At 50.8% G+C, this 21,333-nt stretch overlaps 3 protein-coding genes and 1 long non-coding RNA gene across 6 annotated transcripts in view; 3 read left to right on the forward strand and 1 right to left on the reverse strand.

The window, feature by feature from the left end:
* Positions 1-4,235, forward strand: part of LOC131584120 (uncharacterized) — a 4,524-nt gene extending 289 nt beyond the window's left edge. The window contains exons 2-3 of the long non-coding RNA XR_009278659.1: positions 78-261; positions 4,102-4,235. This is a non-coding gene — a long non-coding RNA (uncharacterized LOC131584120). The remainder of the gene's footprint in view (positions 1-77; positions 262-4,101) is intronic.
* The window catches only part of IGHMBP2 (immunoglobulin mu DNA binding protein 2), a 23,137-nt gene extending 17,267 nt beyond the window's left edge, over positions 1-5,870 (reverse strand). The window contains exons 1-4 of the mRNA XM_058848839.1: positions 5,775-5,870; positions 5,125-5,294; positions 4,700-4,892; positions 4,093-4,190 (exon numbers count right to left, since the gene is read on the reverse strand). Of these exons, the coding sequence (XP_058704822.1) occupies positions 4,093-4,190; positions 4,700-4,892; positions 5,125-5,294; positions 5,775-5,848 (535 nt within the window). The 5' untranslated portion in view covers positions 5,849-5,870. The remainder of the gene's footprint in view (positions 1-4,092; positions 4,191-4,699; positions 4,893-5,124; positions 5,295-5,774) is intronic.
* On the forward strand, positions 5,863-16,221 carry MRPL21 (mitochondrial ribosomal protein L21). The gene is made up of 7 exons (XM_058848906.1): positions 5,863-5,954; positions 6,592-6,652; positions 7,813-7,898; positions 10,107-10,270; positions 11,888-11,940; positions 15,396-15,499; positions 16,004-16,221. Exons 1-7 carry the CDS (start codon positions 5,924-5,926, stop codon positions 16,066-16,068), a joined length of 564 nt encoding a protein of 187 aa, XP_058704889.1. The 5' UTR covers positions 5,863-5,923; the 3' UTR covers positions 16,069-16,221.
* Positions 16,222-18,343: 2,122 nt separating this feature from the next.
* LOC131584140 (uncharacterized) lies at positions 18,344-21,302 on the forward strand. 3 transcript variants are annotated; one of them, XM_058848968.1, is made up of 5 exons: positions 18,344-18,573; positions 18,661-18,698; positions 19,490-19,606; positions 19,802-19,910; positions 20,465-21,302. In XM_058848968.1, exons 1-5 carry the CDS (start codon positions 18,388-18,390, stop codon positions 20,540-20,542), a joined length of 528 nt encoding a protein of 175 aa, XP_058704951.1. In that variant the 5' UTR covers positions 18,344-18,387; the 3' UTR covers positions 20,543-21,302. The 3 variants fall into 3 exon arrangements, with proteins under 3 accessions (XP_058704951.1, XP_058704941.1, XP_058704960.1); XM_058848958.1 differs by having other exon boundaries at positions 18,344-18,698; XM_058848977.1 differs by lacking the exon at positions 19,490-19,606.
* The last annotated feature ends 31 nt before the right edge of the window (positions 21,303-21,333 follow it).

A 21,333-nucleotide genomic window follows, 5' to 3' on the forward strand; every position in this document is an offset into this window, starting at 1 on the left:
AAGAGGCATTTAGCTGCTCCAGCATCAAACAGGTAGGTTTTCCTGGCTCTGGAGGGAGCTCTGGGTTTGTTTTGCAGGGGAACCAGCATCTTTAGTGGAATCTTCAATGAAAACTGGGGAGGAAGTAGCAGATCTGGCAAACAAATCCCTGCCAGAGAACAAACCTAGTGCAGCACCAGTGAAAAATCAGAAAAACCTCTGTGAGCAGAACAGAGCAGCCCTGTGGTGGTCAGCCAAGACTGGGAATGAAGGCAGGAAAAGGTACAAACAGCAATTTAAATTATAAAACTAAAATTAGTTTCTTCTTTGATAAGTGAGGGGAAAAAAGAGAAAAGAATATGCAAATCGCATTAGAAGAGAATTGGTTTCACTGCAGAGACTGAATTCTCAAAAGCTGCTTTTTAACCTCCCAGATTTATCTCATTTAGGCCCAAATTTATTCTCATCCCCCCCTCCCCTAATCCTAATGCTAATCTCCTTGTTCATTATGGGAGTTAATTACAGCAGGGATGATGACTCATTACACCGAGGTTTCCTGAAAATAACGTTCCCACAAAAGCTTATATAAGACACGTCTCTGGGCATCCTTCCCTGCTGGGCATCATGTGGCTCATCCCTGCCTTTGCATTAAGGGCTGGATTAAAAACATGGGAGTTTCTTCTGGTTTTAGGCAGGTGAACCTGTAGCTTTTGAAGCAGCACCACTAAATGAGGTTAAGCAAGAGACACTAATTGAGAAGGTGATGATGAAGAGAGAAATGGGGCTTAAATGTGTTTTTTGCTGTCACTCTGCCTCTTGGTTTATATGTAAATTTGGGGTGAGTGTGTTAATGACTAAGACAAAACCAGGAAGCATCCCATGGGCTGGGGAAAAAGCAAGAACAGCTTCAAACCTGAAAGGCTTTTCCCACAGCAAGGAACAGCCGGGATGTGGGAGTCATTGATGCTTGGATGAGCTCAGGAACTTCTCCAGGCCTGTGCCCACCCTCATCCCTCCTAACCACAGGCTGCCAGGAGCTGCTGTGTGGGAAGGCTGGGATTGTGCCTCTCCTGGGCTGGCCATACTGGTGGGGAGGAGGGAAGAGCCTCTTATGGGATGCTGTGGCTCCTCCAAACTCTTCTCCCTGCAGCAGCTGGGCTCCAGGTATCCTCACCTGAAGAAATCCCTGGAACGTGTCCCACTGGTGGCCAAGTAACTGTGCCCTGATGCACAACTCCATTTATTAGTGTTAAAAACCGAATCACCTTGGCCAGGTTGGTGCCCCAACATTCCCAGGAACTGAGATTTTTTTTTTTTTGCACAGTTCCAGCAGCTCTGGTGAGGCAGTGGGTTGGGGGCATGATATCCAAGCCCAGGAAAGGGGTATTTGCACCAAAAAGGGATGGGAACAGCCCTTCCTGGGAAGAAGAGCCCAGGTTTTCCAGAGCTGGAAGTCCTTTCCACGGTATATTCCTCCCAAAGAGCAATCCAGATCCCCCCAGCAGCTATTCCCTGGTACAACCTCACTGCAGCCAATGCTGCTGGAAAAAATCCAGGTGGGTACTTCAGCCTGGATCAGAACTTTCCCTGTTCTCCAGAAGAAATATCTGGCAGCTGAGTTGTCTGGACTGCTTAGTCTTCCCCAAGAATCTCAGAGGCCTCTCCACAGTCCCTGTGATGACAAGAGGTGTCACAGGGCAGAGGGATGAGAAGCATTTCAGGTTTTTTTGCAAGTGCCGAAATGCCAAAGAAGTCTTGCTGGAAATCGCTGGTGCTTCCCCAGTACTCTGCTGCCAGATTGGCTTTTTCTGAGGACATTCCTGCCCTTTCACCAGGATTTTTAATTGCTTTTTACCCTTTTCAAATGTTTTTACAACTATGGGCAGAGCTGGACATGAGCCAGGAACAAAAAGGAACATTCCTGACTTTCTGCAGCCCAGGAGCACAGGAGAGAGCTGGCAGCTATCAGTGACCTGCACAGCTAAAGCAGAACCTGTTTTCCAAAGGGAAAAGGGACATGTCCCTCTTGGATGGCCAGGAGGAGCACAGCAAGCAGAGCAATGCTGGCCTCTGCTGGCAAGCAAAGCCTCTCCACTCCCCTAACCGTTCCCAAAATGTATGGATCCCACATGGATGCTGCGATCAGGGGAGGATTGTTTGGAGGAGATTCCAGGTGTGGAAGCTCCAGCAGGGCCACGAGTGCAGGTCAAATTGGGAGACAAGGAGGGCATTTTTGATGGGGGAGCACCCGGATTCTGATTCCCAGGGAGTCTGATAAGGGCAAAATTCCTGCTCAGTTCAGACTCTGCCCTGTTTGGAAAAATCGCTCTCCCACTTGGAACCTTCCTGGAGGCAGCAAGGTGAGGTGGGGAAGTGCTTTGAGCCAGTCCCAATCTTCACTGCAGATCCCAGCTACCCACTGGAGAGCCCTTCCTTTCCTTTTGACTGTTCCTTAGGTTATTCTTCCCACAGCCTGTCCCATGTTTTTGTGTTATGCCAAGGGTATTTAATGGTGCATATTTAAGTGTTTTTAAAGGACTTGGGCTTTGATGTGTTGTGTTGGGCTGCTGCTGTCTGGTAATTAATTACTGAAATGCACAGCGGTGTCAGAACCCACCTACAAGATTCCCTGATTGCAAAATTAGGATTCTCCTCTTGTCCCCCACACTTAAATAAAATAAAAAAAATCAGATTCAGGCTTCTGCAGCTGCACATTTCACCTGCTGGAGTGGATTCTGCCCTCTCTCCCACCTGTGGCTCCCTGGTTTCTGATGGAAGCGAGCTCGTCTCGCATCCCAGAACGGTGTTGACACAGATGTATGTCTAGACAGCCAATTTCATCAGCTGTCCAGGGTTTATTGACTCAGCCTGCTGCTGATGGGTTTGTTTAAAACCAGGTAACGGACGGGATGAGACAGATCCCCAAAGAAACCAGGCTAATGGGTGCTTTGTCATGGAAGGAGAGGCTGTGACATGCAAAAGCTGCCTGAGTGCTGTGAGGTTTGTCTGGCAGAGCCCTTCAGCTCAGGGCAGGCTTATTCCAAGTTATTATCCCTTAATTTCTGGCTGGTACAACATCTCTAGCTGGGGAGAAAGCAGCTCTGAAGGGAGGAGGTAACTGTAAGGCCTTTGTGTTCATATTGCACCTCTTCTGTCTGTCTAGCATGGCTCAATCTATCCATCAATATTCCCAGTGCTGAGGAAATGGAAAATTCATCTTTGCTCAGCCTGGCCCAGCTGAGCCATGTGGTGAAAAGGAGTTTTCCTTTATTAGAGGCAGTTCTGCTCCCTCAGGGGTAAAAGCACTGCTGAGGAAAGTTGGTTGATTAAAATTTAATTATTTTATTTAATATTAAAATCTTGAGTGCACCAAGGTCCCCAGGCAGCCAAAGGTTTGACTCAGACTGGGATGGTGCTTAGAGAAATGGGGATAGGACTCATTAACACCCATTTTTTGTCCTTGGCAGATCCTATCAGAAGTCAAGCCTGGCTGAAGGGGATGGGAGAGAGGCAAACCAGGGTGGGCAGCCAAATCCAGGAATCTAAGGAAGGCAAACAGTGCAGGGAGCTGTGGAGGGGAGGAAAAGGGACAGAACCCTGGCAGGGATGGATGGCATGAGTGGGGAGAGCAGAGCTGAGCTCTGTATATGGCTTAGACACAGCTCACCCTCCTGGGCAGCTCAGCTACACCCTCAGTTTCCCTCATTCCCTGACTTTTGCATCCTTCCCTTCTGTCAAGGGATAATATCCATTAGCAGTTGTTGATACCTGACACAGCTGCTGATCAGAGGCTTTGCTCTCCCCGTGGCTTCTCCAAAAGGCGAAGCTGCATAATTTCATCTTCACCTTTTTCAAACAGGCACAACAGAGTGGATACTACTTATATCCAAGTTTTTGTCAAGGTTCTTTCCATGAGGAAAGTTTGCCCAGTATAAACCAGTATGAATATAATGCTACCAGGTGCAGCACCACTGATGACTCGGATTGAACACTGGGGTCTTTTCTGGAGAAAAGTGGCTGCATGTGTGGATAAAAACAGGGATCAGAGCTATTTGTGTTCTCGGGGGCAATTCCCAAGGATGCCCATCAAGCCTGATAAAAAAGGATCCTTACTTGTTTCAGGGAACGCCCTGGGAGCAGAGGCAAAGAAGAGGACATCGATCAGGTCGGAGGCTGGGCCACCACGGTACTGCTTGAGTGCAGTTAAAGCTCTGCCAGAGAAGGGAATATCCAAGTTACAGGTCCAGCAGGAATTCTTTGGAGACTCCCACGTGCCCAGAGACAGGCTGTGAGTAAGGACTCAAGTATTCCAAAGCTGAACAATGCTACCCCACAAGACTAATCCCACACAATTCCTGCATCTCCCAACCCTTGCACACACATCCCTGTGCTGGTCAGGCTTCCACTTCTCATTGTCCCTGCTTGGTACAGCCAAATCTGCTTTTTCAGGGTGTTTACCCAGCAAGGAGCTGTTCACTCCTCCTACCAGGATGGAAAAGGCCCTACAAGAGTGTTCCAGAGGCGATGCAGCGGGACCAAAACACAGCTGGGAGAGGGAAAGGGAAGAGCAGGACCAGCCAGCAGGTGGCTAAACTGAGGCTGTTGTGAGGCTCTAGAAGGACAAATCCAAACTGGGAAGGCTCTGGGAAGAGCTTTTCCAGACTAAACTTGTCACTCCTCCTCCTCCTGCTGGGCAGAGTGAGCCTGGGTGAGCCCTCACCTTTTGAGCCTGTTGTAGGTGACGTCGTTGGCCAGCTTGAGCAGGCGGAAGGAGCGCTCGTGGTCCACGGCCAGTTCCCCATCCCGGGGCTCCTCCAGGGCCACCGTCACTGCCTTGGGGGTGACACGTGTCACCACGCACGTGCACAGCGGGTCCCCCTGCGCAGCTGACTCATAGAGCCCCACGATGTCCCCTGCAAAGGTTTGAAGGGACAGACAAATGTGTCTGTCCAGGGAAGCTGCAGCTGCCCCATTCCTGGAAGTGTCCAAGGCCAGGCTGGACAGGGCTTGGAGCAACCTGGGCTAGTGGAAGGCATTCCTGCCCACAGCAGGGGTGGGACTGGGTAAGCTCTAAGGTCCTTTCCAACCCAAATCATTCTAGGACTGCATGATCTCTTTCTTTGGAAAGAAAGGAGCGTCACTGACCAGGCCCAAAGCTGTTGGAGGGCAGCTCGGCGTCCGAATCCCACTTCCTGGGCTGGAATGTCACGAGGAGACGCCCGTAGAGGCCGGTTCTCTGGCTGGTGACCTGGAGCTTGAGCAAGCAGACGCCCCTCCGCTGCAATTCCTTCAGGGAGACGCTCTCCTGCCATGCCCTGGGAACCACACACGGGTGGGATCACCACGGGGTGAGGCTGAGGGTCACAGCTCCAGGAGACAGAGTGGAATGACCTATTCCTGGCTCCTGGCACCTCCATCCTCATGGCTGGGTGTCTGTACCGCCAAGGGCATCTAAGAGGGTGGCTCGGTGCTACGGGGGCGAGTCCAGCAGGATTCCCCATGGATCATAGCCCTGTGGGGTGGGTTTCCTATGGGGTGAGCTGGTTAGGAAGGTGGGATTCCAGCAGCATTCCCACAGGTGACAGGAGGGCTTCCCAGAGGTGACAGGGGCCCCAGGGGAGGGCTCTCATGTGTTTCCCATGGGTGACAGCAGCTCCCAGCTGAGGGTCCCTCTGCGTTCCCCACAGGTGACAGCGCTCCCGTGTCCCCCCCACAGCCGCTGTGGCCGTCCTGTAACCCCCCGGCGGCCGGTGCCGTGTCCCCGGCGGTCGGTGCCTGTGCCGTGAGTGCCGCACCTGCTCTGTTCCAGTTCGGCCTCCCGCTCCTCCCGCAGCAGCTCCAGGTGCCGCTCCGCCGCCTCGGCCGCCATGGCCCGCGCAGGCCCCGCCCCCCCGGGCTCCTGGCCCCGCCCCCGCGGTTCCGCGTCCGGCGCGAGGTCACCGCGATGGCGGCGGCGCGAGCGCGGCGGGCGGGAGGTGAGCGGGTACCGGGAACGGGGACAGGGAGCGGGAGGAACAACCTCTCCTGCTGGGAGGGAATGAGGGAGGAAGGTGCTCTGCCTGCCGCTGAAAGGTGGGGAGGGAAGGAAAGGAAGCAGCTGTGGTTGCTGCTGGAAAGGAGGAATGGATGGACTGGTCTGTTGCTGCTGCTGGGATGGAAGGAGGGAAGGAAGGAGGCTGACAGTACCGCTGCCTCCTGGCCCCTCTGAGCTCTGGAGCTCTTCCCTGGGCGGAGGTGGAAGGGATTCGGGTCATTCCCAGCATCCGCCTCGGAGCTGCCTGAAAGCTGGGGAATGTTAACAAAAGAGGAGGATCAGCTTTACACAGTTCTTTCTACCTTGGCATAAACCCTTCAGCAAAATCCAAGGGGTGGGAGGGAGAAGAGACTTCATCAATCTTGGGGCTGCCCAGGGAGGTGGTGGATTTCCCATCCCTGGAGGTGTCCCCAGCTTGGATGTGGCACTCAGTGCTCTGGGCTGGGTGACAACGTGGTGACCAGTCACAGGTTGGACTCAGTGGTATGGGAGGACTTTTCCAGGCTGGATAATTCTGGAATTCTGCAAAGGCCCAGCAGCTGCTGCCTGTGTTTAATTCTCTTTTTTCTCCCTTTCAGCCTCCCTGCTTTCGGCTGTGGTCCGGCACCAGAGTTCCCAGAGCTCATCCCCACAGCCAGGGTAATGTCACACATCATTTTGCCTCTTCCCCCCTGGAATGCTGGCCTGCAGGGTGGGGAGGGCAGCTGGTTTTCCTCTGGGAAGGAGGCTTGGCTGCCACTTGGTCACTCTGTCATTTCCCAATGTTTTGGACTCTGTCTACCTTCTGTCACCTTTTCCAGAAAGATGCTTCCCTTCATTTTTTTTTCCATTTTTTTTTATTTGTCCCAACCCTGGAAATGTTCAAAGCCTGCTTGAAGAGGGCTTGGAGCAGCCTGGTCTGGTGGAACGTGTCCCTGCCTTGGGTTGTGACTGGATGAGCTTTAACATCCCTTCCAAGTCAAACCCTTCTGGAATCCTATAATACCTCTTCCAGTAGGACCTTCAGGCTTTGCTTTATCCAGCACTTTGGGAGCTGCTTGTTTTGCCTGTACTCCATTCCCTGTGCCGGGATCTCCCGCAGGACTGAGCTGCTGCTGGCTGTGACCAGGAGGGGACACTGCAGGAGCAGAGAATTCCTGCTGGGAGAATGGCAGGATGTACTGTTCCCTCTTCCTGCTCATCCTCAAGGATCAGAGATCCTTGGATCTCTGCCTGGGTGATGCAGCACCCAAAATCCTCACTAAACCCTGTGAGGCCTCGGAACCTGTGGTCATGTACTCACAGGTACTTGCAGTTCCTGTTAAATTAAAGCCCTTTGGGATGTTTGGCTCAGGGTTACAGAGTAAATCGATCATTGCAAAGGATTTGGAGTCAATTTTGCTTTCTCCACTGCATCTCATGTTTATTCCTGAATATTTTATGTATTTGGTACCTCCTGTGTTATTTAGGCAAAGTGTGGATTTCTGTGCAGGAAAACCTGAACTGCTCACTCCTGAGGGATGGTATTTACTTTTTATTTTGGGATGGGATTTACAAAATCTACAACATTTTCAGATTTCAGAAATCATGATCTTTGTGTTCATCTCATGGAGTTTTCCAAGAGAAATCTCCCTCCTCTTTATATCTAAGATTGGTTTTGTGCTATTGTAGATTCTTGCCTAATTGTTAACTGTAATCTGATGCCTTTTGTGAGTAATATCCATTTCTACTCCATCTCCTTTTTCCTTCTTTCCTCTCCCAGTTTTCCATCTCTTGGCAGTATCTGTTTGCTGCAGTGTGTTTTACTTTGTCCTTCACAGACTTGTTGCCAAAACTTCTCTGACTTCGCCCCCGTGGCCTGAAGTGAAACTTCCAGATCCGGTGGAAGAAGCCAAGTATCATGCAGGTAAAAGTCTCAAATGTGGTCTTCCAGCATTGCCTCAAGGTCTGATTGAGCATAAATGTCTTCTGCTGGAAGTTTATGTCCTTCACTTTTTTTTTTTTCGTTTATCATGTGTTTTAGTGTTGCTGGAATTGTACTCCAGCTGCTCTTCAGGTTTGGGAGATTTGGGTACAATATGATTTCTCTTTAGCTTATGGCAGCTTGCCATGCTTCCAGAGGAACCTTACCTGATGTGATGTGTGACATGAAACAATATATTAAAAAAAATTAAAGAATAGAAAAGCATTTTGGGCAGGAGAAACGAGTTCTTTTCCATTCACTGGCTAAAACAAAGCCAGCAGGAGCAGTTGGATGGTGGGCACACGGAGAGCTGGTGTATTTTGGTGCATAAAACAGAACATCCAGCCAGCAGGAGCAGTTGGATGGTGGGCACAGACCTGCAGAGGTGGGACACAGCGTGACAGAACGTTGGTGGTCGTGTCCCTGTCCCCCCAGCTTGTCAGGACTGCTGGGTGAGAGGAGATGGCCTCAAGCTGTGCCAGGGAAGAGTCAAGTTGGACACCAGGAGGAATTTATTCCTGGAAAGGGCTATCAGCCACTGGAAGGGGCTGCCCAGGGAGGTGTTGGGGTCCCCACCCCTGGGGGTGTCCAAGGAATGACCAGACGTGGCCCTCAGTGCTCAGGGCTGGGTGACAAGGCTGATGAGCTGAGCTCACCTTCCTGCAGATCTCCCCATCACATGGCAGGAGCGTGTCCCTGACTGAGGGATGTGCTTTGGAGAGAGCCTCCTGCTCCGTGTCTCCTCCTGGGCCTCTTTGATCCTGCTTTTTATCTGCTCCGTGCTCCTGGGATGGCTCAGGTGACAGATGGGTGCTGTCCCTGTGTGCGAAATAACCCAGCAGTGAACCACAAACTGCTCCGTGCGAGCCCTGTGGGGAGTAGGCCCCATCCTCAGGGACTGATCCCATCCTGCTCCCATCCCATTCCCTCCTGCTGCTGCTGAGCATTGAATCGTTATTTCCTGGCTGTGCTTATCCAAAGGGAACAGCAGCAGGAGCATTTCAGTTCTGCCTCCCGTCTCCTGCTGGCCATGGAAACAGCCCCAGATATTTTAGGATGGGTTTCTCCACATGGTGCTGAGATCCAAGCCAGCAGTCACTTGATGTTTCCTGGCACTGGAGGTGTTGGAAGAGTCATCAACAACTCTTTATCCTCCTGGTGGGAACTGCAGCAGCTCCTGCCCTGCAAATAATTTGTGTTCCTACCTCTACCTTTAAGTTTGTATCCTAGGGCTTGAAGCTTGGACCTTTTCCGAGTGTTTCTGTAAGGATTGGGTTGGGTTTGCTTGGTTGCTGGATTCCCATCTGTCCCAAAGGGATGTTCTGTTTGCATTCCAAGGAAAAAAACAAAAATTATTCAGCCACTTTTTAGGACAATGTGTTTTTCTCAGTGGCTCAGGAGGGTGGGAAGCTGCTGTTTGGCAGTGGGATGGTGTCAGGGAGCAACGCCTTTTGGTATTCCCATGAAAACTGGGGTTGGATTCACTGCCCAGGAAGCTGATCACGGGGAATGGAGTTTGTCCATGTGCAGGACCTGGTCTCTGGGATCTGTTCTGCTCCTGGCACCACTCTGCATGCACATGGGAAGAGGTTTTTCTGGGAAAGAGCGAGGCACAGGCTCTCTTGTCCTTGCTGCAGGTACAAGTTCTCAGGCCAGGCTTTGCCCTGTGCTGGAAGCCTCTTCCCTGGTACTTTGCCAAGCTCTTCCCAACATTCCTGTGTGCCTTAGGCACCACTCAAGAGTCCTGGGCTGTCTGCATATGAAATGGAAATGGAGGGAATTTCCTCCAGACACAGGATGCATGGACAAGAGCTCTTTTCTGGAATGCTTTATATCCAAGTACAGTGTATTTTGGGATGCCTGAGGAATGGACAGAGAGTCAGCAGTGTAGAGAAGCTGCACAGTGTATACAAGATGTTTACTTATGTGTGGCTTTGCCAGCACCTAAAATACAAATAAATCATTAATTTTAAGAAAAGGAGGCTCACACATCTGGGAAGCAACACTGCTGTTGATCCTTGCTTAAAGATTCCCAGGAGATAAGAGTGCTGGGGGTTGGGGGGGAGAGCAGGGTGGCTGGGTGAGTTTTCCCAGCCCTTCCCAGCTCCCTGGGTGTGCTGCCCTGATCCCTGCCCTGCTGTTTGCCAGCAGAAGTGGTGCGGAAGGTGAACGGGCTGATCTCCGCGGGGCAATACGGGCGGCTCTTCGCCGTTGTCCACTTCGCCAGCAAGCAGTGGAAAATCACCAATGAAGACCTGATCATGATGGACAATGTCCTGGAGGCTGAGTGTGGGGATCGAATCCGGATGGAAAAGGTGAAAAAACCAGAGCAGATTCCCTGCAAACGTTCCTGGAGGCAAAACCCATCACCAGTTTTAACACCACATCCCAAAGTGCTGCTGGGGGTCTCCCACCTTCATTCCAGGCCTTTGCTTTGTTCCAATTCCCTTAGTTTTGTTCCAGTTTCAGATATTACAGTGATTTCTGTTCAACAGGGCTGGAGTGAGTCTTGCCAGACTCTGTGGGGAGACAGATTTTTGTTGTCCTAACTCCTTCCAAAAAAAGAAAATGACAGTTGTTGTTTCCAGGGCCGGCAGCAAAAGCCTGTGTTTGCCTTGAGACTCCAGCACCCCGGATCACAGAATCATTTAGACTGGAAAAGACCTCTAAAATCATCGAGTCCAATCTCTTAATTCCTTGCAGGTCTCCCAGAGGGATTGTAAACTCCTCAAGGCTCTGCAAGATCCTTATCGTGCTGGGCCGGGTGGAGGCCGAGGGATGGGGCACGGAGGGGAGGATTGCCAAGATCCAATTAATATCTTTATCCTCAGCCTTGGACAACCAGCAGGAACTTGCAGAGGCTCATTAATCCAGACTGAAGGGAAATATTATGGAGTAGGATTCTGTTGGCTTCACCTTCGTGTTGGTTGTTAGAGTAATTAAGGAGACCTGCGGTGTTTTTGTGCTTGTTCATTGCTTTGAAGCCCAGTTTTGAAGCAGCTTTTTAGGGTTGTCCTCAGCTGTGTCCCACATCCCTGTGTCCAGCAGAGAGGAGGGATTTCTGTGGTGTAGCCAGCTCAGAATGCAAAAGTCTAGATGGGAGTGAAAGAGAAAATTTGCCTGAGCACCAGAGCCCTGTAGGGGATTTTTCCTGTCTAAAACAAAAGCCAGGACTTCTCATGACCATTTCTGTGTGGGTTTTAAATGCTGCCAGAGGGTTTGTGAGGGAGCCCTAGGAGAAGTGGCTCTGGATGTGGCACTTGGGGGACATGGTTTAGGGAAGATTATGGTAGTGCTGGGTTTGATGGTTGGACTCCATGACCTTGAAGGTCTCTTCCAAATTCGATTCAGTGAAATGCAGCCTCTTCCTATTGTATCCTCGCTTATTCTGCCTGTTCCTTTAGATGTGGCTGAAATGCCCCAAAACAGCAGGGGTTGGTGAACCCCCAGATGTTATTTTCTTCATTTCCCATCTTGAGGCCTTACAGAGGAGAATGAGAGAATTGCTTCTCCACTTTTGTAGCAATTTGCTACAAATTGATTTGTAGCAATTGCTGTAAAAAATCCAACGGTTTAGGAGCTGCCATTTGTCCTGATCCCACACGAGGCAGGTTATTCATCCCTGATTGCTTTCCATATTTTTTTACAGCTGCTGGTAAGCCAGGACAGGGAGGTTCAGTGTGTTCTGATCATGGAGAAAGATACTTCTGCAGTCTGTTTTAGTGGGATGAGCTCTCTGGAAGAGTAATGGCTCTGTCTCCAGCCTGTTAGCAGCTTTCTCCACTACCCCTCCAGTTAGTGTCAGGTTTGAAATGTGGGAAGGCCTGGTTTGAAGCAATTTGACTCCTTTACGGCTGTAGAATTTGAAAGGTCTTGTTTGCATTTCTGCCAGGACAATGAGCAGTGATTTGTGCCTGATTTATTTCCCCCAGGTTTTGCTGGTTGGTGCTGACGACTTCACGCTCATTGGAAGGCCGCTGCTGGGGTGAGATGCTTCATAAAGGAATTATATGACATTTTTGTACTTAATTGTGGCTTCAGGGCTCTGCAGTCCCTGAAACTGGGATTTATCAGCACTAACTTTGATCCCAGCCCCATGGCTTTTGAAAGAATCACCAATAAAACAGCTCATCAGCCTCTGGTGACTCTCGCCCACCCCAGTGCCGGGAGAGCAGCATGTCTCAGTTCTGAAGTAGCTCTTGGATATTCACCTCAGCTGGATCTTTTCCTCCTTGCACAAGCTAGCAGAACATGTTGCACTTCAACATCTCTTCCCTCTTACCCTGAATTTGGTGGAAAATTTTCTGGCTTGAAATAAGCCAGAAATCCTTCTCCTTAGTCCCTTGAGTTGGGTTTTTTAACCCCTTTGCTTTTGCCATTGTCTTATCACAGCAAGCCTTAACCCTAATTTCGGTGTTCCTAATTTTCCCCTTCCCCTTAATCACGTGGTCCAGCAGCCACAGAACTTGGGAGAAGTTTATCCCTTGGCACTGCCTCCATCCCAATGCTGTAGGACTTGCTGTACAGAACCCCTGGTTCCTCAGCCTTTTCCTTCCCAAAAGGAAGGGGAGTGTGGACCAGGTGTTATTGCTGGTGGCATTTAGGAGTTATTTGTGCACTGATAACATGGCTTGAGAGGCACTGGTGGTACCAGGTACTTGGGTCCCTGTGTTGGACAGGATTTTGGGAGCTGCCAGTCCTTGTAACAGCACTGGAAGTGGATCTGGAATAGCAGATCATCAGGATTCTGAGCTGCTGACAGATACTGCCCTTGGGGAAGGTTTTAGGAAGGGAAATCTCATTTCTAGGACTAGAAAGGGGCTTTTAGTTTTGGGATGTGCCATGTCAGGCAGGTGAGGAGCAGCTTCCTTCCCCAGCTGATCCAGGGGCCCTGGCGTGGTTCTTTGCAGCTCTCTGTGCTGGGTTTGGCACGGGGATAGCCAGGAGCTCCAGGACAGGAAGAAAACCAGCTGCTGACTCCTGCAGGTGCTCTGAGGGTGTGGGAAGTGTTGGCAGCTGCTTGAGGCAGGCCAGGCTGCACATCTGGCCTGGCCTCCAGGGCCTTTGGCTGAAGGGAATCAGTGGGAGGAGGAAGAGGCTGGCCAGGAAGAGTGAAGGCTGAGGGGGAGATGCCATCACCCTCTGAGCTGCAGGGAAACCACCCAAATCCCAGCTCTCCGGTAAAGGATGAGGAAAAGGAGAAGGGGGAAGGGAAAAAGGGTGTCACCACAGCAACGTGCACTGCAGTTCTCTCTCACAGTCCCCTAACCCACAGACATTTTGGGGAGGAGGGAAGAGGCTGGATGAGAACAGAGGCAGTTCTGTGTTCCTGTTCCTGCATAAATAAACACCCAGTGAGTGCTCGCAGCCCGAGACACTTCACTGGAGCCGCTTCCTGTCAGCTCCCAAACCTGTCCTGTTTGGGACAGCTGGACAGGGATTGTTCCTCTGATACCTCCTGGCATTACACTTCTTTAAATCCTAAACCACACTATCTGCGTGGTGGAGGCTATTCTGGGAGCTTGTGACTGGCTCCTGCTCTGGAATCTGTTGGGCTCCGTGTTTGTCCAAGTCACCGCCAGCCCCAGCTGGCACGAGGGCTGGAGCCTGCATTAGGCATGAGTGAAGGGAAAGTTTGGCTTATTTCTAGACAAAATGGAGCTGATGGGAATTTTTCCCTCTAGGAAACCTCGCTGTTTCTTCTGCTACCTGCCCCTTTTTGCAGTGGAAGTGCCAAAGGCTTTGGACCTGTTCTTGTCCCAGACAGCTGGGCTGGGATTCAGTCCTGCAGGGAGCTGGCTTGGCAGCTGGAGTTACGACCTCCAAGAGTTATGATCCTGTGGGCTTGTAGCCTGCCTGCATCTTTTTCTCTGCCTCTTGACAGCATCTTTCAGCCCAGCTCAGATCCATGAGATTCCAGGCTGAGTTTTTCTCAACTCCTGCAAAAATCCAATCCGTGGAACATTTTGCTGCTGAAGGCAGCAGGCCCAGCTGTTTCGGGCTCTGGGAAATGTGTGACCCCCTTCTTATTTTTATGGACATTCCAGTCATACCTAAAACGTTTGATAGAGATTTTTATTTTTTCCTTGGGCTCTGTTTTGCTGAGAACTTGTCCTGCCCACGAGCTCTTCTCCAGCAAGTTGGTTTCTGTTGTGCTTCAGCCTCCCGCCAGCAGTTCCTAGAGCTGAGTGTCACAGAGAAACTCATCAGGGCCTTAAATCCAGGAAGTTTGGTCCCAAATTAGTGGTAAACCACGGCTGGAGTGCAGTTTGCTTTCTGGATTCTCCCTCAGGGTTGCAGGGTTTGTGTGTGGTTCAGTGGTGCTGGATCTGGAGCAAGTCCTGGAGCTGGGATGTCGGGGTCACACAGTGGTCTCTTAAAATCTGTATTATTTTATGTCCCTTTTTTTCTGTGCTGGTCACTAACTGCAGATAAATCAGTTTCCTCCAGGATGCAGTGTTTGATTTAATCACACCCCCAGGGTGGATTTTAAGAGATGGTGGCTGTCTGAAGCCTTTGGCCTCCCCGTGACCTTGCTGGAACAATTTCAGCTGGATGGGCTTCCCCCTCTTCCCCCCTCAAGTGCAGACAGAGCCGTTTGTCAGCAAAATGGTCTTTAAATGTCTTCCTGTGGCAAACTTAACGAGCTTTTAATGGAATTCTGCAGTGCTGTGCATGGAAGAGCAGCTCCTCCTCCTTCCCTGTGGCTGCTGACTAAAACCCCTCTGCCCAAAGCTCCAGTCTGGATCCTGCCTGGGGGTTCTCACCTTCTGAGACCCTTGAAGCATATCAAGGTTGATTACAGTTGTTTTAGCAAAACTTAGTTTCTGTAATTTTCCCAAAAGTTGTGTTCCCACAGCAGCAGCTTCTGGCAAGCCTTGCTAAATGCTGGCTACAGTGGAAAATTGCTTATGGTTCATTTAAACAATTAATTGGAAAATTATTGGGAAAATTACAGTGTTTCCAACAAGGTGAGATTTTTCTTCCAGCTGTCTCTGATGCTTTAGAGGAGGAGGAAGGACTTGTGTGGGGAACAGGATGGGAGGAGGAAGGTGACCAGGGGCAGGGATGGGCTCATCCTGTGCCAAAACTGAAACAGGGCACATGAGATCACCTGGAGGTGCCAGGGGAATTTGTCATGCCGCAATCCTACAAGTTCCTGCAGGTCCCTGTCTCTCCTGCCTGCTGTGATGGGACGATCTCATCCCTGACGTGACAGGGAAGTTGTGACCTGTCACATCTCCTGATCCAGGTACAGCACCTGGAGGCTTTTGGCTGTGCCTGGGCAGGGGGCCCTCCTCCCACGGAGGATCTGTAATTCCCGGGATCTGGCTCTGTCAGGCAGGATGTGTTATCCCTTTGTCTCTTCTCCCAGGAACCTGCTGCCAAGAGTAGGAGGTAAATAACTAAAGCCTGGTGCTTCTCACACTCATTTTTAAGGAAGGACCTGGTCCGTGTGGAGGCCACGGTGATTGAGAAGACGGAGTCGTGGCCCAAAGTCAACCTGCGCTTCTGGAGGAGGCACAACTACCAGAGGAAGAAAAGTAAGAGGGAAAGGACACATTTCCTTCCCTGCTGGATGTGGGAGGGGAACCCAGCACAAGGACCTGAGGCAGGGGCTCATTCTCTGTGTCCCCAGAGCCCCTCAGGGACCAGCCCCTCTCCCATGTGTGCCCACAGAGCACCAGGATTCTCTCAGTGTTCCCTGAACTTCCTGGGCAGGAAAGCAATCCCAGTCTCTTCCCAAAGGCATAAACATTGGATGTGTCATCACAGCTCCCAGCAAGCCCAAACAGGGTCCCACACAGATTTTGGTTGCCACATGACTCTTCCTTCTCTGAGAGAGGGAAGAATTATGGCTGTTTTTATATGGGATGGATGGTAAAGCCTTGACCAGGCTGCCCCAGTGACACTCTGCTGTCCATGGCATCCCCATGGAATGCTGCTGTCTGCCAGCACAGCCCTCCAGGAGCCCTGGCATGAGGTGGGAACCAGATTTATGCTGTTACCTGATCCTTTTTTTTTTTTTCCCCACCCTTCTTTTTCAGTCATTGCAAACCCCCAGACCGTCCTGCGGATCAACACCATCGAAATCTACCCCTGCTTGTCCTGACTGGGGGGTGTGCCTGGGAATCTTTGTTGCTCCAGGCAATTGTGGAAATAAAACTGCCTCGGCACTGGAAAGTTCTGGACTTGTTGCTGTGGTGGGAAATGGAAATCTCTATGTGTTTTCTTTTTAAAATAATGAAATATTTTTTAAACTGTTGCTTCAGCCTTGCTTGGTGTTTATTTGCCAGGGGTTTTAAACCACCCAGGATCCATTGCTGGCTTTCCAGCCTTTTTGTGCTTAATGGATCTTTTTGCCTCTGCACCTCCCTGAACTTTATGAATTCAGGAATTCTGATCATGTAATTCCTGGCATTGTGTGGCTCCAGGGAATATCCTGGGATACAGCATGGCCCTCAGCCTGGGGGACTTAACAGAGCAGTGAAACCAGGTGACTGCAGGGTCTCAAATCTGCTCCCAGATCATGCCAAGAGGTAATCTTAACGATTAGCACTGGGAAGTGGAGCTGAAAAATTCCCTTCTTGAAGGTGAGCAGCAATAAATTGTGTGTGTGTGTGTGTGTGTAACACCATCAAAATGAGACACTGGTGGCTCAGGAGGGATTTTTTGCCTATTTCAGAGTTGAGTTTTTCCCTGCTGAGTGTATTCCATGTCTAGATCCTGGTCTTTTCTCTCTTCTGTGGCTGCACATTGAGCACTGTCCTTTCCTGAGCAGCCCGTACAAGGCCAGGGGGATCCAGCTGGGGTCTGCTGGTGTTTCCAGGCTGGATATCCACCAGGAAGCAGGTTTCCTGAAGTTTCTTGGAGTCTCTTGAACTGTGGGGTTCTTAGTAGCCACCATGGGAAGGGATAACGGGCCCTGCTGACCTTGTATTCCCTAGGGAATACCTTGCTTCAAACTGGGAGTAAAACCACGTTTGAGTGTCCTTTGCACTTCCACCGTGGCTTCTCCTGGGACAAAGGTCACCACAACCCTGTGCTGAGGGAAATGTTTTTTTTTTTCATTTTGCTCCATCTGGAGCTGGCCCTGGCTGTCCAATCTCACAATTCCTTTGGGAGGTCCCTTCAGGCACCACTGTAGTGGCTATGGCTGCATCTCACCTTCAGCTGGAGAAGGATCCAGCTGTGCCAGGGTCAAGCTGCTTCTTCAGCCACTGGAGACATCTGGATCTGCAGGGGTGGACTCAGCCCTTTCCCATTTCAGATCCTCTGGCACAAATAGCCCTTGGGAATGCTGTTCTTTCCCTGCTGCTGAGGTTGAACACAGAGATTTTAGCAGCTGATGGAACGTGGAGGCAGGGACAGCTTGGGTCATCGCATCCTTGTTCTCAATCTCTTCCAAATGGAAAGGGTGGGGAGGCCCCCCCCAAAAATCATCTCCCACCTGTTCCCATTCGCCAACAGGTGATTGCAGTTCCATGCTGGGACCAGCAGATCCCAGCAGCAGGCAGAGTGTGCTGTGGGCTGGCACAGGGACCACAGCCTCCAGATGCAGGCTGTTCCTGGTCCACAGCGGAATTGGCGTTGCCAGCCGAAGGAATTGGACTGGAAACCCTCAGTCCCTCTGTGTTTGAGTTCTGGGGCTAAGAAACAGCATGTCTTGGCTTTAAGGGGATGTAGCAGGAATGTTCTGTCCTTCCCAAATAGGAAGAAACACTTGGAAATAACACGAGATTCAGGGCTCAGCAATACGGAGGGCAGAGGCTGCTGTGGAGTCAAAGGAAAAGCAAAGGGCTTAAGTTCTGTAAGTCTGATTCCCCCAAAAAGCCCTTGGGAATGTAGTTCTGATCCAAGTGAGATACTGCACAAAATTTGGGTGGTTTCGTGGCATTTTGAGGGGGACAAAAATTCAGGAAGGGAAAAATCCAACCAGTATCAGGAAGTTTTTAGTTTGAAAAGTTTATAATGCGAAATAGGCAGGTTTTGTTGGAATTATTTATTCAGACCGAGGTAGAAAGGGATTATTTTAATGTTTTCTTCAGAAGAATTTAAATCTAAAGCTTTTTGTCATTCCAAGTGGAAGCAGGAATGCCCAGCTCCCGGGGATGAAGTCACAGGTCTCCATGGGGCTCCATGTGTCAGGGGGGTGATCCTTGTCACCCTTCCTGCTGCTAAATAGCACTGAAATAGTTTAAGAGCAGGAATTTCTCAACAAAACAGGTTTGGGATTTTTTTTTCCCCCCTGAACTACTGATTCACGGTGGAAATTTATCTGCCAGGACAAAACAGATCCGGGTGGAATTTGAGATGCTTTGCCCGGAGCTGAAGATCCACGTGGGTCAGACAAGAAGCAGACCTGGGCTCCGGCCACCCCAGTGGCGTCTGTCCCTCCCGGGAGGGAGGCTGGAGAGCCGGAGCAGAGGGCATGTGCTGGGAACTGGGAGTGAATTCCAGCGCTGATCCCTGCCCGCTGGCCACAAAGCCGCTGCCTGTGCTGCTCCTGCTGTGCTTTCCAAGAATGCCGGCAGAGCTCCGCGGCAGCAGGACAACTGGCTCCGCAGCCCTGACATTTCCCATCATAAGGAAGCGTTGTTTTCTTGCCAGCTGCAAGGTTTGCTCAGGAATAGCTGTCGGGAATGATTCGGGAGGTGCCGTTGCTGCTCTCTCGGCTCCTCATGGCATCCCTTGTTTTGGGCAGGAGCACCAAGCAGATCCCTGGATCTCCCTGGATCCCAGGTGTGTCCCCCAAGATCCCCCCTTGTCCTGCCCTCTCCGGGAGAGGTTGAATCCCTAATTTCTGTGTTCACTAAGCCCAGCCCTGACCTCCTCCTCTGCCCTTTCAAGAGTGGCCTATGGCACCAGAATTTCTTTGTGGCTCCAGGTTTTTCCCTCCCCCTTAGCTCCAGCTGCTTTTAGGAGCTGCTTTGGAGCAAGGTTTCCATCATTTCAAAGGCTGGTCCTGTTCCAAACCCCTCCAATGCTCTGGATGTTGCAGCTTCGAGGGGCTAGGACTTGTATTTCACATAAAACCCTTCTTGTGATTGAAGGTAAAACAGCCCCATCCTGGTCATCATCCCACAGGATGGCTTTTTGCAGCGTTTCTGAAGGTTTAAGTTACTTCCACGATGGGATTTGTCTTCCTTCCCTCAGCACAGTGCGCTGTGTTCTAAAATCAGCTTCCCAAGCAAAGCCATTCCCGCAGCGGGAAGCTTCCCGCCGTGAGGAGCTGTTTGTGGAGTCTGATGGAGCCTGACAGGCGGGGTCTGTGCCAGTGTCCTCCTTCCCAACAGCCAGCTCCTGGGGGAAAACAAAGTGCAGGACACTCTCTTTGGAACCCACGGGGCAGTAGAGGGATTTAGCAGCTCCGTCAGGACATTTGGATCACGCGCTCTGCCAGCCCACGAGCTGCCGGCGTTTATCCAGTGGCAAAGCAGCTCGGAAAGCTCTCGGGACATGTTGTTCAGGCCCTGGGGCGGGAGGGAAATGTTGTTAATTTGCCCCTTCCCTGTGTTTTTTATCCCTCACAGCTTTGGGAGGGAGCCTTTGAGCTCTGACGTGGAGCCAGATTTGTTTTCTCAGCATGATCCAGCCGCGTGTCGGAATCCGCTTCAGCATCAGACAGGAACAGGACATCAGGAAACTCTGTTGGTTGGGTTTCTCTTGCACTAGAGGCTTTATTATCTCCCGTGACCTAAAAACCAGCATTTTATTAAAGAAAAGAAAGGGAACATGTACCCAGTGGGTCCGTGTTGATGTGAATCCCACAGGGAGAAGTCCGGCCGTGGCTGGCACACCTGGACACTGGGCCTTTCATCTGTTTTCCCTCTCCCTATTTATAGCAAATGGAGAAGCAACTGGGACCTGTGTCCCTGTGCTTTGTCCTGGATGCAAATGCAGAGGTTTCACAGCAGGATTGGTGTCAGAAGGAACAGAGCTGAATCAAGGAAGGTGAGGGGCTGAAGGCTGGGAGGACCCTGGGATATGCTGGGTTTGCTGCAGCAACCCAAAATATGTTTATGGACTAGGCAGTGTGGCTTTGGTTGTACCCTTGGAGAGCATTCCCTGACGGAGCTGCACATGGGAACATTTGTGCAGTAATTAATGAGTAGCAATTAAATGGGGTGAGTGAGCTGGAAAAGGGTTTGAGCCCTTCAAATGGAGGCTTGGGAGAGAAGCTAAACCTTGGGGAACCAAAGTTTGAGGTACCTCAGTCATTTTTGAACTGGAGTTGGCTCCTGCATGGATCTGTTGGCATTCCATGTCTTTGGATCACCTTATGGAAAGAAGAGGGACTGGTGTTACTTCATCTTCCTTTCCTAAGTAAAAAAACACCATTGCCCAGTTTCAGAAGCTTCAGAGTTCAGTTTCTGGGCAGCTCTCAAAACAGCTGCAAGTGGTTTGAACTGTGGAACGGGATCCCCCTGATCCGAGGCTATGGCCCAAGGGGATTTGGTTCTTTGCTTTAGGCCAGCTTTTCATTTCAGCTGATTTTCTGTTTGCAGGGCTGTGATTCATGGGAGCCTCTGGCGTGGTTCCCAGAGCAGACTCCGTGTCTTGAAGGACCGGCAAGTATGGAATAGCCTGACCACAAATATTTCACCAGGACACAATATCTCCTGCACCTTTCCCACCTGGCTCTGCTGCAGAGCACCGGAGGTGGATTATTCAGCGATCACTGCTGATAAAGTCCTGTTTCCATTGTCACCCAGCCAAATATTCCCTGGCAAATGTGGGATGTAGCGCTGAGCGCTCCTGTGAGAACACGCATGTGGCTTCTACCACGCCAAGGAGAGCTGTGCGTGAGGAGCAGGAGTTTCCCCCAGCTGTGCTCTCAGGGACACAAACTCCCCAGCTCCAGGACTCACAATGACCACTTCCTGATGAATCCAGGGGTGCATTTTTCTGGAGCAGCTGGTATTGGATTAGAAGCTCATAGTGGTCCTAGAGGTGGTGGGAAGGGAGCCGACTTTCCCAAGGTGGCATTGGAAGTCTGTGGCATGAGTGCAGCTGTGCTTCCATTTTAACTCCATCCTTCTTGTCCCTCTGTTCCCTCATCCCCAAAAATCCATGTGCTGTTAACACACTTGGAATTAAGGCAAGTGTGACTGCTGTGCTGCTGAGGTGCTGCACCTGAGGTGAGCACAGCAGGAACCTGGAGCAGCAGGAATTGTTACTCTGCACTCCCCCAGCCAGTTCCTGCCTTCCAAAGTGCAAGGCTTGATTTTCCATGAAATTTTCCCATTTGTTGTCACACAGATCACAGGAAAACGGTTTTTTTCTGTGGCTTCTCCCTCATTTGCCTGGAATCAGGCAATGTATTAAAAGTGGTCTTAGAGAGGATCAGGCAAGAAGAGGACTTGATTGCACACAT

Source organism: Poecile atricapillus, chromosome 1 (genome assembly GCF_030490865.1).
Source record: "Poecile atricapillus isolate bPoeAtr1 chromosome 1, bPoeAtr1.hap1, whole genome shotgun sequence".
Lineage (NCBI taxonomy): Eukaryota > Metazoa > Chordata > Aves > Passeriformes > Paridae > Poecile > Poecile atricapillus.